The 14,160-nt window shown below is 38.2% G+C and overlaps 1 protein-coding gene across 1 annotated transcript in view; it reads left to right on the top strand.

Moving 5' to 3' along the window:
- Window positions 1–14,160, top strand: part of fam171a1 (family with sequence similarity 171 member A1) — a 65,936-nt gene that overhangs the window by 33,089 nt on the left and 18,687 nt on the right. Inside the window, exons 2-3 of the mRNA XM_051721643.1 lie at window positions 10,140–10,367; window positions 11,050–11,142. Of these exons, the coding sequence (XP_051577603.1) occupies window positions 10,140–10,367; window positions 11,050–11,142 (321 nt within the window). The remainder of the gene's footprint in view (window positions 1–10,139; window positions 10,368–11,049; window positions 11,143–14,160) is intronic.

Here is a 14,160-nt window from a genome sequence, read left to right as displayed (position 1 = left end):
TAAATAAAAATACAATAAATAGCTAAATAAACATCAGTACTGTTTAGTATCAGTCAAATGCAGACCATTAAAATAAAGAATAAATAAAAATAAAATAAATAGCTAAATAAATATCAGTACTGTTTAGTATCAGTCATGCTGACTATATTAATACTGCTGAGTCAAGATAAACAGATAAGCAGTGGTGATGCACTGTATTCTGCTATACAAGTTCAGGGGAAACTTTCAACAGTGGAAAACCAGACTTCTAAATATTACATTTTATAAATGCAACAACTGGAATTGTTCGGTTGAAGGGGGTACCAAACTGAATCCTGAACAAAACAGTTTGGTGAATACATGTTTTCACATTAGCTTCCACTCAGCTGACAACAATGAAAGTAGTTACGTGATTAGCTATAAGCTCGTTGTCATGGAGAGTAAAAGACGGACGTTGTTTATTTTACTTTCCAGCATTGTGTCTCACCAACTAGGTAACAAAGCATGAAATCAACACTCAACACTCATCTAATGATTCTTTTTCCGAATAGTTGATTAATCTAACGACTAATTTGCAGATTATTCATAATTATTACTTGATTAATATAACAATTAATTAACCCAAAATTAATATACAAAACTTCTCATTAATATTTCAATATTTTATTAAATCATCATCTCTTAAACACAAACAAATGTACAAGAAACAAAGTGTGCACTGCAGGGCATTATTCTGCAACAAAAAAGTGTTACTATGGATGCAAACTGTAATACATTGAAAAAGACAATCTATTAGCATATCATATATATATATATATATATATATATATATATATATATATATATATATATATATATATATATATATATATATATAAATAAAAATTCTTTTGAACATTCTTTTGAATGTCCATGTACTAAAATAAAATATTTGATGCCATGACTGTACCTTCATTAACTATTAGTATTATTTTGATGGCCATGTAAAATGAAGCAATGTGAGAACAATTTTACCTGGTCGCAAAAAGTAGTCCGTTAATTTACCTGATGAACTTTCACCTTTTGCTGACCCTTTATGCCTCGCAGAGCTAATGTGTGCTTCTAAATCACTTGCACCTTTATTAGCAACTGACATATAAATGCCAGCTTTACAATGTCATACATTCTGCTTCCCACGGATCTCGACCTGGACGAAAGCATGGGAATTTTTTGTGCAAATCTTCTGTAAATTTGCACTTTCGTTTGGGCATTGTTTCCACTCAGCTGTCATTTGCTGCTACTGTAAAGCAACTGTTTGATGCTGAACACAACAGCGCTTTGCGCATTCGTGGAGAGATTGACAGGCAGGAATTTGGCCAATAGTTGCTGCAAGCCTCTTATAATTGACCGATTGGTGTGCGAGAAGGCAGGACTTATAAAGAGAGGTTAAAGCAATGCAAATATGCGCACACACCCAATGAAGTATTAGACCAGATGCACATCATATGCAAATAAAGCCGAATACCGGACATTTTCGCAAATTTAGAAATCCCGGCTTGATGCTTTTTTAAGGTCCGAAAAAGAGTACATGTCCAGGAAAAAGAGGGCGTATGGTCACCCTACGTTAGCAGCGGTGCAGAAATTACTTTAACATGGGAGCGATGAAGAAACATTTGGAAAATCAATTTAAAGTGACTACTACTAACAGAAACACGTGTTGTAATACTAATATGTCATGCTTGGGTGGGGACAAAAAGTAAACAGGACTTACGGTGCTGCTTTGCTGCTGTCTCGACAAAGTTCTCCGGGATGCTTTCGCTTCAATTGTTCGTTCATTGCAGTTGTACTGCTGTGATAAGCCATTTGCATAGCTTACACAGCACCACATTGTTGGGTCTCTGGCTAAAATACTCCCACGCTTTAGATGACCGTAGGTGAATTTTTTTTAGCTGCAGCTTGTTCTTCGGGGGAATCCATACTTAAACCGGGCGCTGCCATTTTAATTACTCCATTGCGACACACCAACACGTTATGCAAATCGATGTATTTCTATAATCGATGACGTCGATTACGTCGATGAATCGTCCCAGCCCTAACCACTGCACCGTTGTCTGCTGAGCTGCAAAAAGATGCTCTGATGTTTACCTTTCAATCTGCTACATTACTTACTGCACTGACAAACTATAGCTGGCTAACAGCAAACAGACATGAGTGACATGGTTGTCAGGGACAAGGTTAATGTTATATTAGTTATATTGAAAAGGAAAAATGATGAAAGGTAAACATCAGAGCATCTTTTTGCAGCTCATCAGACAACGGTGCGGTGGTGGATTGTGTCTGCTGAGTGATGAGACACAATGCTGGAAAGTAAAATGAACAACGTCCATCTTTTACTCTCTTTGACAACGAGCTTATAGCTAACTAGCTAATTACGTAGCTACTTTCATTGTTGTCAGCTGAGTGGAAGCTAATGTGTAAACATATATTCACCAAACTGTTTTGTTCAGGATTCACAGTTTGGTACCCCCTTCAACTGAACAATTCCAGTCATTGCATTTACAAAATGTAATATTTAAAAGTCTGGTTTTCCACCGTTGAAAGTTTCCCCTGAACTTGTATAGCAGAATACGGTGTAACACCGCTGCTGCTGTTTATGTTGACTCGGCAGGTGTAAATACTTCTTGTTTTACAACCTGCCCCTATTTGACTGGCAGTATTAGTATAGTCAGCATTTGACTGATATTAAACAGTACTACTGATGTTTATTTAGCTGTTTATTTTATTTTTATTTATTCTTTATTTTAATGGTCAGCATTTGACTGATACTAAACAGTACTGATGTTTATTTAGCTATTTATTTTATTTTTATTTATTATTTATTTTAATGCTCAGCGTTTGACTGATACTAAACAGTACTGATGTTTATTTAGCTAATTATTTTATTTTTATTCTTTATTTAAATGGTCAGCCATTGACTGATACTTAACATACAGTACTGATGTTTATTAAGCTATTTATTGTATTTTTATTTATTCTTTATTTTCTCAGTGTTCATTTCTAGAATTTGTTGACAATGTATAATAATAATGTCAAATATTCTTTAATAAAAATATTTGTTTAAGAAAGAAGCTTTCTGAGTACCTTTGCATAGTCATATCGGTGCAAAATCAGTGAAAAATCCACATAGAAAAGGTCTGTTTTCATTCCAGCTCTAAAATTAAATATATCGGCCACCATATCAGTAATCGGTGAATTTTCCTTCTCTAAAATCGGTATTGGTCTCAAAAATCCCATATCGGTCGGGCTCTAGTTTTAACATTCACACGAGATGAAAACTCATTTCAGTGGCCTTTTATTCTACATAAGCCAGGTTTCTCTGGCTGCGATGTTGATGACATGGCGATCTGAATAAGCCTACTACCCATTTTTATTTCCCTCTTGTTATTGGGCATTTTCGTGTCAATAAAATTTAAATATATAAATTACTTTATGATGAATACCTAAGTTCGGAATATTGTCATTCTTAAGCAATAGTGGCAGTGATGAAGCACTCTGTATAGAGCACTTTGTGGTTTCACTTACTCTGTTGTATTTTGTAAAATAAAGTGCTATTTCAACCGATTCAAATGTCCTTCCAAATCTTTCAGTACTGTCTGGATTACACAGTAACCTCCACACCCCACACCCCTGTGTGTCACCACTCAGCGGAATCAATACCTCCCCCCTCTCTCTGTCACACAAACACACTCATTCAAGTGTATGTCCTCTGTGATCACATGCTGGATGACAGTGTGAGGTGAACTGCTGTTCACTGCTGCTCTTTAATTGGGCTGAAAGGGCGATAAATACACCCTTAAATACATGTTTAATCAAATTGCACAATGATGACTCAAGACTTTATAGATATTACAATTTCATGTGTTGAATAGCCTCCGTCTGCTGCTTCACCGCCGAGAACTGCTGGGCAAAGTCTTCAACTCTGTCGCCGAACAGGCCAACCTGGTAAATGGGGGTGTCAAGGAACCGTGCCTTGTCAGCCTCTCTCATCTCGACCAGGTTGAGCCAAAGGTGGCGCTCCTGGACCACCAGGTTGGACATCGCCTGCCTGAGAGACCACGCCGTGACCTTCATAGCCTGGAGGGCGAGGTCGGTCGGCGAGCGCAGATCCTGCATCAATCCCGGGTCAGAACTACCCTCGTGCAGCTCTTTTAGTGCCTTGGCTTGGTGTATCTACAGGACAGCCATGTCGTGCAGGGCGGAGGCGGCTTGTCCTGCGGCACCGTAGGCCGTTGCCGTCAGAGACGACGTAAACCTACAGGCCCTGGACGGGAGCTTTGGGTACCCGCGCCAGGTGGCGGCGCTCTGCGGGCACAAGTGCACCGCGAGCGCCTTATCCACCTGGGGTATCACCGAATACCTCTTGGCCGCCCCACCATCGAGGGTAGTGAGAGCGGGGGAGCTGAAAGTTCGGGATCAGGTAGTAAAAGGTGCCCCCATGATCTTGTCAGCTTCTCATGCACTTCCGGGAAGAAAGGGGGTGGGGCGCAGCCATGAGCAGCGCTCTGGGCCCAGGAACCAATCATCAAGCCTCGAGGGTTCAGGGGAGAGTGGAGGGTTCCACTTTAGCCCGATGCTCGCGGCTGACCAGGAAAGCATGTCCATCATCTCCGCGTCGGCCTGAGACTGGGCGACCATACCCGAAGGAGGAAGCCCAGCCGAAGCCTCCGTGTCAGACTGGACGAGCCCGCTCTCCAGATAACTCATCGTCTTTCCGGGCCCTGAGTAAGAGGTCGAACTCGCCCTGAGACGAGCCGGCGTTCTCATCCGAGAGCCCGACCGGGGCAAGCGAGCGTGCTGAGGAATGGGTGGTCCGTGGGGGGTTACCCGGCGGAGGTGCTCCCATTGGGGTCCCTGAATTGCCCCCAGTGCTAAACGACACGGCCTCATACCCGTAGGTAGAAGGACCGAGGCGGGGAGCCGCTGGGGTGGCTTGCTTTCTTACGAAGGCAAGCCGTGACCACAACGTTGCCATGGTCATGTTCTCGCAATGAGGACAAGACCCATCCACGAACAATGTCTCCGGGTGGGCAGCGCCCAGACACGTAAGACAGCGATCGTGGCCGTCAGAAGTGGAGAGATAACGACTGCAACCAGGAATAACACACAAAAGTCATCTTTAAAAAGATGTTCTGTGTGTGCCGCTCTTTTAGAATTGAAAATATACTCTTTTAGAATATACTTTTTTTTTTTTTGTTGTTCTGCCGAAGCACCCAGGGGCGTTCTCTGCACTCCACGGGTGCAGAGGGGGAGAAGCTGCTGAAATGCGCCGTAAATCCAGCAGTTTGAGGTGAACGGTAGGGAGAAATTGAATTCAGTGCGCTGAATGCAACTGCTCTGCTCCGAAGAGAAAATCTGAATAAGTGGTTGCATACCAGCTCCTTTTATACCCGTATGTCCGGGGGAGTGGCATGCAAGTTCCACTCGCCAATTCTCATTGGCCTTTTTTCAAAAAGCAGAGGTGTTTGGGGCTCCCAAGAGTGACCCCTAGTGTCACTACATCGACACAACGTCGAGTGAGTGACAGATAAGGAACCCACTATTAAAGGGATAGTTCACCCAAAAATGAAAATTCTGTCATCATTTACTAGAATGTTGTTCCAAACCAGTATGACTTTCTTCCATGGAACATAAAAGTAGATGTCAGGCAGAATGTTGGCCTCGGTCACTATCGACTTTTATGGTTTTTACAAAAGATGCAGTGAAAGTTAATAGTGACTGAGGCTAACATACTGCCTAATATTTGGAATCATTATTTGTAAAGAAAAGTGGGATTGGTGTATCCCTGATGTTTTGATGTGAAAAGTTCAGTTTATTTAGTGTGTCTTAGGGCCCTATTTTAAGAGTGCAAGCGTTAAGTGCAAAGTCAGTAGGCATGGCCATAAAGTTTTGGTATTTTCGTGCAATCATGCGCTAAGTCTAGGCGCAAGTTTGGTGAAATCATGTGTGCAACACTCAAAATGACTGGACCAAGTTCTTCTCCAGTTATTCTAGCATCTGCATCTTAATATATAGTCCATTCCATCCTGCACCACTGATTTAAACAAAGACAGCACATTAATAAGAAGTTGGTAGTGTAAATGGACTGTATGCAATGATTTAAAAGAATAGAAATATGGACTTGCGTTCTTTTGTGGATTAACTGTATCCTTGATGAATGCCAGGCATATTTCTATGACAGTGACACTCTTCTTTTATATGTATAGAAAATGTGGTTCTCGTCAGAATTTTGATGTATGATCCTTTACATTATAGAGAATGTAAGTATTATTAATCATTTTCATCTACTGACACTCAAATCATGGCTAGAATTAACAGTGATTGTTTTGGCATGCACTTCACTTCTACCTGTTGACTTGTATGTATTCATTTATTGAAACAGTAAAATTAAACCAAATATATTTCTAAATTCAAATTACACTTCAAACTGAACTAAATACATTTGTGATGAGGAGGAGGACGTGGCTGGGCCGTGATGACGCACGCCTGGCTCTGAGTTGTCTAATCAGCAGGAGAGAGATAAGGAGGGGCCGGGACGCCAGTTCGAGAGAGAGAGAGAGAGAGAGAGACGCACGTGTTGTGTGTGTGCATCTTTGTTTTGTTTGCTGCAAAGCACTTTTATGTTATGTTTGAGTTATATTCTGTCATTAAAGTTAATGTTGCTGTTCAGCCAGTTCCTGCCTCCTCCTTGCCCATGCTGTGAATCTCGTTACAATATTCAAAATAACAAAGTGGTCAAAAAATCATACCAAATCCAAACATTTTACTCTCACCAACTTCCACCGGCACCTTTGCAGTGTCTTAAAAATCACTTTACGACAACTGGAGGAAAAATACAGACATAAATTAGATCATAAAAACTATTTTAAATATTAACATAATGATAGTAATTGAAAAATAAGTCATGGCCTTTAGACAGTTTAACACAATCTCATAATTAAGAATCTCACTTAGAATTAGCGCTCTCACAAAAATTGGATAAGACTTTGCGCAAGGTCGAAGCATGTAGCACTGCACTTTGCACACTTACGAGTAGAGCCCTTAATCTTTTTTTATGCATTGGTTCTTTGGGTTGCATACACACTCTTTATGTGGGGCAAGTCCCTGTACACATAGCTGTCAGCCTTTCATTGATGTATCACTGGGGAAGGAAGTGATGTGATGTTAAAAGCATTTAAACTTGTGTTTGTGAATATGCATCAGTGTTTGTAACTTTTCCTGTGGATTCCTGTCGGATTTCAAATTTACGCTTGCTTTGTGTTGGGGTATGTTTGACTTGTAATCCTGTACTCTAAACACTTAATTTTTTCTCAAAAGTAGTGTAATCTGATTGCTGATTGCTGATTACATTGATTGTATTTAAATGCATTAAGGACTCAAGCGTTATTTACATATCTCTTTTTGCAACTTCTGCAGGTAAATACATTTTCCAACCAAAATAGTATCAAAACACGTATTAGCCTACATGAAAACACTTAAAGAAAAATAAAAAAATAAAAATAAAAAAAAGTATCACAGCATTACCATGTTTTTTGGACATGTACCATTACCTGGATGCACTATGTTAATACAATAGTATATGAACATAGTAATCATATATCAATTTACTATGGTAGTAACATGGTATTCTTTGAAGTACTTTGAAGCACCATGCAAATACAGAATGGTACATAAATTTGGTAATTGTATATCAAAGTACCATGATATTACCATCTGATATTACCATCTGATACTATCAGAAATCACATTGTTATTGCCCATATGTGCTCGCGCTCTCTGTCTCTCTCACTCACTCACTCACTCACTCACTCACTCACTCACTCACACACACACACACACACACACACACACACACATTTGGCCTCTGATGATATATCCTGTAATTCTGTATCTAGCTGCTGTATTTCTGTATTGTATAGATGAATATATAGTTGAGTAGTATACTGTATGTACACAGAGTTTTTATACAGGAATGTGCAAATAAAGTTGTTTAAATGGGTATGGGTTTGTAGAGGTAGTAGTCTAAATCTGAAAAATAAAATGTAAAAATAGTGACTTTATATGTTGAACACATGGGTTTGTATATGTTGCATGTCTAAATATGAATTTACATGTTTGTTTGTTTGTTTTTTTGTGTGTGTTTTATGTGCACATACCAGTACGTATTGCACCATGCTGTATACTTGTATACTGTATTGCACTAAACTGTAATATGCTGTACTAAGGCTTTGATAAACATCACACGAATAAGTCTTTTAGATGCTTTGTCTATGACAGTATGCTCTGCATCTGCGGTTGAAAAAAAATGAAGTAGCTAAAATGTTGGAGAAAATGTCTTTTGGCGTGTAGCTTGTAGTGTAACTTGCTACTTTCTCTGAAGTGTAGATTTTAGCTTAGCTAATTTTTCTGTTGAGTAGTTTGTAGCTTTGCTTGCTACATTTTTTTAGTATCTTACCCATCACTGATTATTTGTATGTTGAACAGGTACTATATATATACACTGATATAAATGTGCTGATTAAGAGGGAATAATTGTACCAGTATACCCTACCATTTATCTGTGCCTACCCAAGAACATTTTAGTCTCTCTGAATTGTTTACTTTTATATGGAGCAGATCTGTAGATTATAGAATTCCAGAGGAAGTGTGTTTTGACAGCATCTTCCTAAAGGAGCCAAAGGTTGTTAGAGGTAAGAAAAACAGCCCATTGTTTTCAGTGGTTGTTTCCTTTGGCTGATGAAAAGGATATGTAGGGGTTATCTTTGTGATGACTGGTTATTTATGACTGCTTCCTGGGCTCTACCATCTCACAGGACCTGAAATGGGAGACCCACATTGACTCCATTGTGAAAAAGGCCCAGCAGAGGTTGTATTTCCTTCACCAGTTGAGGAAGTTCAACCTGCCACAGCGCTGTTGACACAGTTCTATTCTGCAGTCGTTGAGTCTGTCCTCTGCACTTCAGTAACTGTCTGGTTTGGTTCAGCTACGAAATCGGACATCAGAAGACTACAAAGGACAGTTCAGATTGCTGAGTGGATTATTGGTTGTACCCTGCCCTCCTTTCAAGAACTGTACACTTGCAGAGTGAAGAAAAGGGCTGGAAAAATCACTCTGGACCCCACTCACCCAGCCCACTACCTTTTTGAACGGTTGCCTTCTGGCCAGTGCTTCAGAGCTCTGAGCACCAGAACTGTCAGGCACAGGAACATTTTTTTTCCCTCATGCTATCATCTCATGAACAGTTAAAACTGCCCCATTGAGCAATAATTATGTGCAATACACAGCTTAGTGTATTTATATTTATCTAACATATCCTACCTCTTCTGCCCTTACATTCCCTTGCACCATCTGTATAAAAGAGATTTGTATTTGTACATGCGTATATGTGTATATGTATAGTCTTATTGTGTATTTCTATAGATATACTTATATTTTCTATTCACTTTTTATTTTTATTCTATTTTTTTATTATCTCAGTCTTGTTGTTGTATTGTTTATGCACTGGAAGCTTCTGTCACCAAGACAAATTCCTTGAATGTGTAAGCATACTTGGCAATAAAGCTCATTCTGATTCTGATTTTCGTAAAGTGCCCTTTGAGGATTTCTCTGAAAATGGACAAGAAAACCTGAAGACACTGAGGAATGTATTCCAACCCCAACATTTGGTCACACTTTATATAATTAATCATTTTTATTGCCTTTTTTTTTTTTTTGTCTTATATAAAGCCTAACCTCAATAAAATGTTGGCTGAACCTGATATCCATCTCATTACACAACCACATTAGATAGATGTTTCACAACTGATTTGGTTTTAGGTTGAGGTTATGACAAGTTAGTTTTGTATTGTTTTGCTAAAACATTTGATGGGTTTTGTATATCTGCAGAGAGTGCATGGCATTTTTAATAGCTAGGTTTCTTGGTGGCTCAATGAAAACTGATTCATCTAGGCTATCTGTGATAATATTGGCCCTCCGCATGCAGTTATACATTCAGATGCTGGCTGAATATAGGCCTAAACAAGCTAGAGAATTAAATATTATAAATACAGGTGTATTTTTCAAAAATAAGGCTGAGATGTTGTGAGGCTGTCAATTTAACATTATTTTTATGCTTTTTGTGCAGAGGTGGTACTAAAGGTTCACCTGAGTGATGCTAGCACCCATCAGCCTCTCTCTGGTGTCACCGTGGAGATCTTCACTAACCACACCCCTGTTGCATCCGATACCTCTGGTGCTGATGGCAACGCCTTTATCAGGTTCCCCTATCGCCTTGGTGACCTTCTTGTAGTCACGGCAACCAAGCGTGGCTACGTACCCAACTCCATCCCATGGAGACCAAGCAGGCTACCTGGTAATGACTTGGAAGGACTTCATACATTATCCAAATCATTAGCTACAGTTATTAGTTTCTTTCTTTCTTTGAAGATTTTGATTGTTGGGTTAATTGTTCAGAATTTGACAGGAATGAATGGGAGCAATCACAGTGGTGGTGACTGTAGGAAAATAAGTCCTGCATTTAAAAGAAAAGAGCTAATCACCTTATTGGCTAAGGCATCGGTCCTTACTCTAGAACATGTATGTCCATTAGCTGGACCAACCTGAAGTATATAGACGTTTAGCCTGATTTTAGTTAAAAATGCAAAATGTATAACACCATTTTGACTGATTTTTAATAGTGATTTGACAATGTTGTTAGTCAGGCAAACAGTTAAGGAATTTTAGTCTTTCCCCATTCAAGTATGTTGAAACTTTAGTGAATGGAATTAGACCTTGACAATACCAAGATGGCCACCAAGTGGACTTACTGACTTTTAGAAAGGACTTTGGAGAAACAAAAGTGCATCTGGGGCAGGAAATAAAAACCAGAGAATGGCTGGAATGTTGAAATCTATTAAAAATAAGTAGAATGATCTACGACAGCTAATGAGAATATTCAGAGGAGAGAGATTGAGAAATTATGGCCTAAATCGGAGCTTGGAGGCCTTGTTGTGATGTTGAATATCAATCTTTGCTCTTGTGTGTCTGTTTTCAAGTGTTCTCGTCTCTCAGTCTGGATCTGCTTCCTGAGAGGGCTGCTACTCTTATGGTGTATGATGACGTGGTGCAGATTGTCTCTGGATATCAAGGTAACAGTCAACTGTCAACCGTCTAATCTGATTGGACAAGTGGTGTTCAAAGAATTCTGATATTTAGGATAAAATCATTGGAACGCTTCACTGTTTGTATCACATATTGTGAACCACTGTCCTCTACAATCTTTGTAAATTAATTAATCTTAATGTTATCCAAACTTATGTAATCAGAAGCACTCATAATTTGATGTTCTGTGCTTGTGAGTTAACTTTTTCATGATGTTTTACTCTTTTTGTTCATATTTGAACAAACACATACTCCGCTCCCCAGGGAATGAAAAAGTCTTAATATAGCGGGCGGCTCTATGGAGGAAAAATGTAAAGGACAGTGTGAGAGTGTGTCTGGAGTGAGTTAAGACAGCCTGACAGATCCCTTAGTGTGTGTGTGTGTGTGTGTGTGTGTACCCAACTATAGTTTGGGGACAAAAATGAGCTAAAAAAAAAAAAGAGCTTTAAAAAATGCAAGATATATTTTTTTAAAGGGTTAGGGTTAAAACTAACACTTTACAATAAGGTTTATTCGTTAACATGTCATCTACATTACTTAACATGTCATTAACTAGCAATGAACAATACTTTTTCAGCACCTTATAATCTTGGTTAATGCATTATGAACTAACATTAACAACTAACAATTGTATCTTTAATAAAGAACATCAACCAACATTAATAAATGCTGTAAAAAATATATATTGTTCATTGTTAGTTCATGATATCTAATGCATTTACTAATGTTAACAAACAAACTTTTTGTAAAGTGTTAACGTTAAAACTATAGAAGTCTATGATATGTCACCAAATAGGTCATCTTTATGTACACGTGTTTATAGGTCAGAGTGTTTGTTTAACGTCATGTGTTTATGTACATTTTTTTTAAAAGATTATGTGCTGTGTTAACTATCTTGGTAGTTGTATCATGTAGCGAGTGTAATGACAATCTTTCTGTACTGTTGTCCACATGGCTCTTGAGATTTTATGCTAATTAAAGGTTTCTGGGTGAACTGTGGCACCACATTGAAATGAGAAGCTACACACACACACACTAAAGCAAGAATGAGAGGAATCCACTTTTAAACCTTAAATGCATTGGTGTTTCGCCAAACATTATTACGCAAGTCTTTAGAGACCCCGCATGTATATCTATCACAAATGGATCAAAGAAAATTTTTATTTCAAGACAATTAGAAAATAATAGTATCGAATATATTCTGATTAGGCTGTCGATTTAACGCATTAATTCAGTGCCATTAATTATCTAAAAAAATAATGCGTTCGAAAAATTAATGCAATTAATCATGTCCCCAGACCGTAATTCAAGCTTGAAGTACCACCTGTTTTCTCCAGGGGGCAGTAACTTCAGCTGTATAGGCAGCATGCAGTTATACAGAAAACAAACCTCACACACAGACAACAGACAGCACAACATAAGGATGGATGTGTTTTTGCGTTTAAACTCCGCTTGATGGAGGGCAGTTCCGAATGCAGGGATCTCAAGACGTGTTTCAAACTACATTAAACTTGACACAGCAACCTAAAAACGGTATGTTTATGATGCGACACAACAGAGACACTCCAAAAGCATCCCTCTGATGCAGGTGTACATTGATGCGTCCTTAGAAAAGCCCTTATAATAAATCTATTTTGCACAGATTGATGAATTCAATTGCAAAATGGATTGCTGTGAAAGGTAGGCCAATGATTGGATTATGCTAAATAGTATGGAAATAAACAATATATGAATATAATATTGGATTCTAAAGCCATTTGTTGTATTGAGTTTTTGGTAACACTTTACAATAAGATTCTATTCATTAACATTAGTTAATGCATCAGGTATCATGAATAAACAATTAACAATATATTTTTATAGCATTTATTCATCTTTGTTAATGTTAGTTAAAAATAAATTTGTTCATTGTTAAAGTTAGTTCAGTGTTAAATGTTAACAAATACAACTTTTGATTTAAAAAAAATTATTTGTGCATGTTCAAATGAACATTAACTAAGATTAATAAATTATGTAAAAGTATTGCTCATTGGTAGTTCATATTAACTAATGTTGTTAACTAATGGAACCTTATTGTAAAGTGTTACCATCTTTTTAAATGCTTTACTCCTGTGCCACATTAATGTAATGCATTTTAATTGTCTATTTTCTATAATATACTACATATTGTTTATAATTATATAAATAGAACTATTTATAATTATTTAATCATATATTGAATTATTGCTATTTGAGGGGCTTTTTCAGCAAATATTTATATATGCGATTAATTGCGATTAATTTGATTAATGACAATAACCAGATCATACTGTTCACTTGTTACACTTTCTATAGTTTACTTCTACGTTGTTTCTTCGTCAAAGAGCAATGTCAAATGTAAATCAAGTCAATCACTGACACATCAGGGCCACCTTGAGTAAGAAATAGCATGGATAATATGTGTACATGCATATGAAATACTGATAATTCACAATTGTCACACAGAAAATCAACATTATGTAGTAAACATTTGTATAAATATAGTAATAAAAATATATTTTATATAGCGCCTTTCTAAAACCCAAGGTCACTAGTACTCATTTGTCTTAAAATAAACAAAGAAATAGATATCCTGTGATAGTACTTAGTGACACTATTACATATCTAGGGTCATTTTTATTTCCTCCCCTTTTTCTCCCCAATTCGGAATGCCCAATTCCCAGTGCACTCCAAGTCCTCGTGGTGACTCGCCTCAATCCGAGTGGCGGAGGATGAATCCCAGTTGCCTCCATGTCCGAGACCGTCAATCCACACATCTTATCACATGGCTTGTTGAGCGCATTACTGCGGAGACATAGTGTGTGTGGAGGCTTCACGCCATCCACCTCGGCATCCACTCACCACGCACCCCACCGAGAGTAAACCACATTATAGCGACCATGAGGAGGTTACCCAATGTGACTCTACCCTCCCTAGTAACCGGGCCAATTTGGTTGCTTAGGAGACCTGGCTGGAATCACTCAGCA

The sequence above is a fragment of the Myxocyprinus asiaticus genome, chromosome 16 (genome assembly GCF_019703515.2).
Source record: "Myxocyprinus asiaticus isolate MX2 ecotype Aquarium Trade chromosome 16, UBuf_Myxa_2, whole genome shotgun sequence".
Lineage (NCBI taxonomy): Eukaryota > Metazoa > Chordata > Actinopteri > Cypriniformes > Catostomidae > Myxocyprinus > Myxocyprinus asiaticus.
This window is presented reverse-complemented; position numbering and strand designations above follow the sequence as displayed.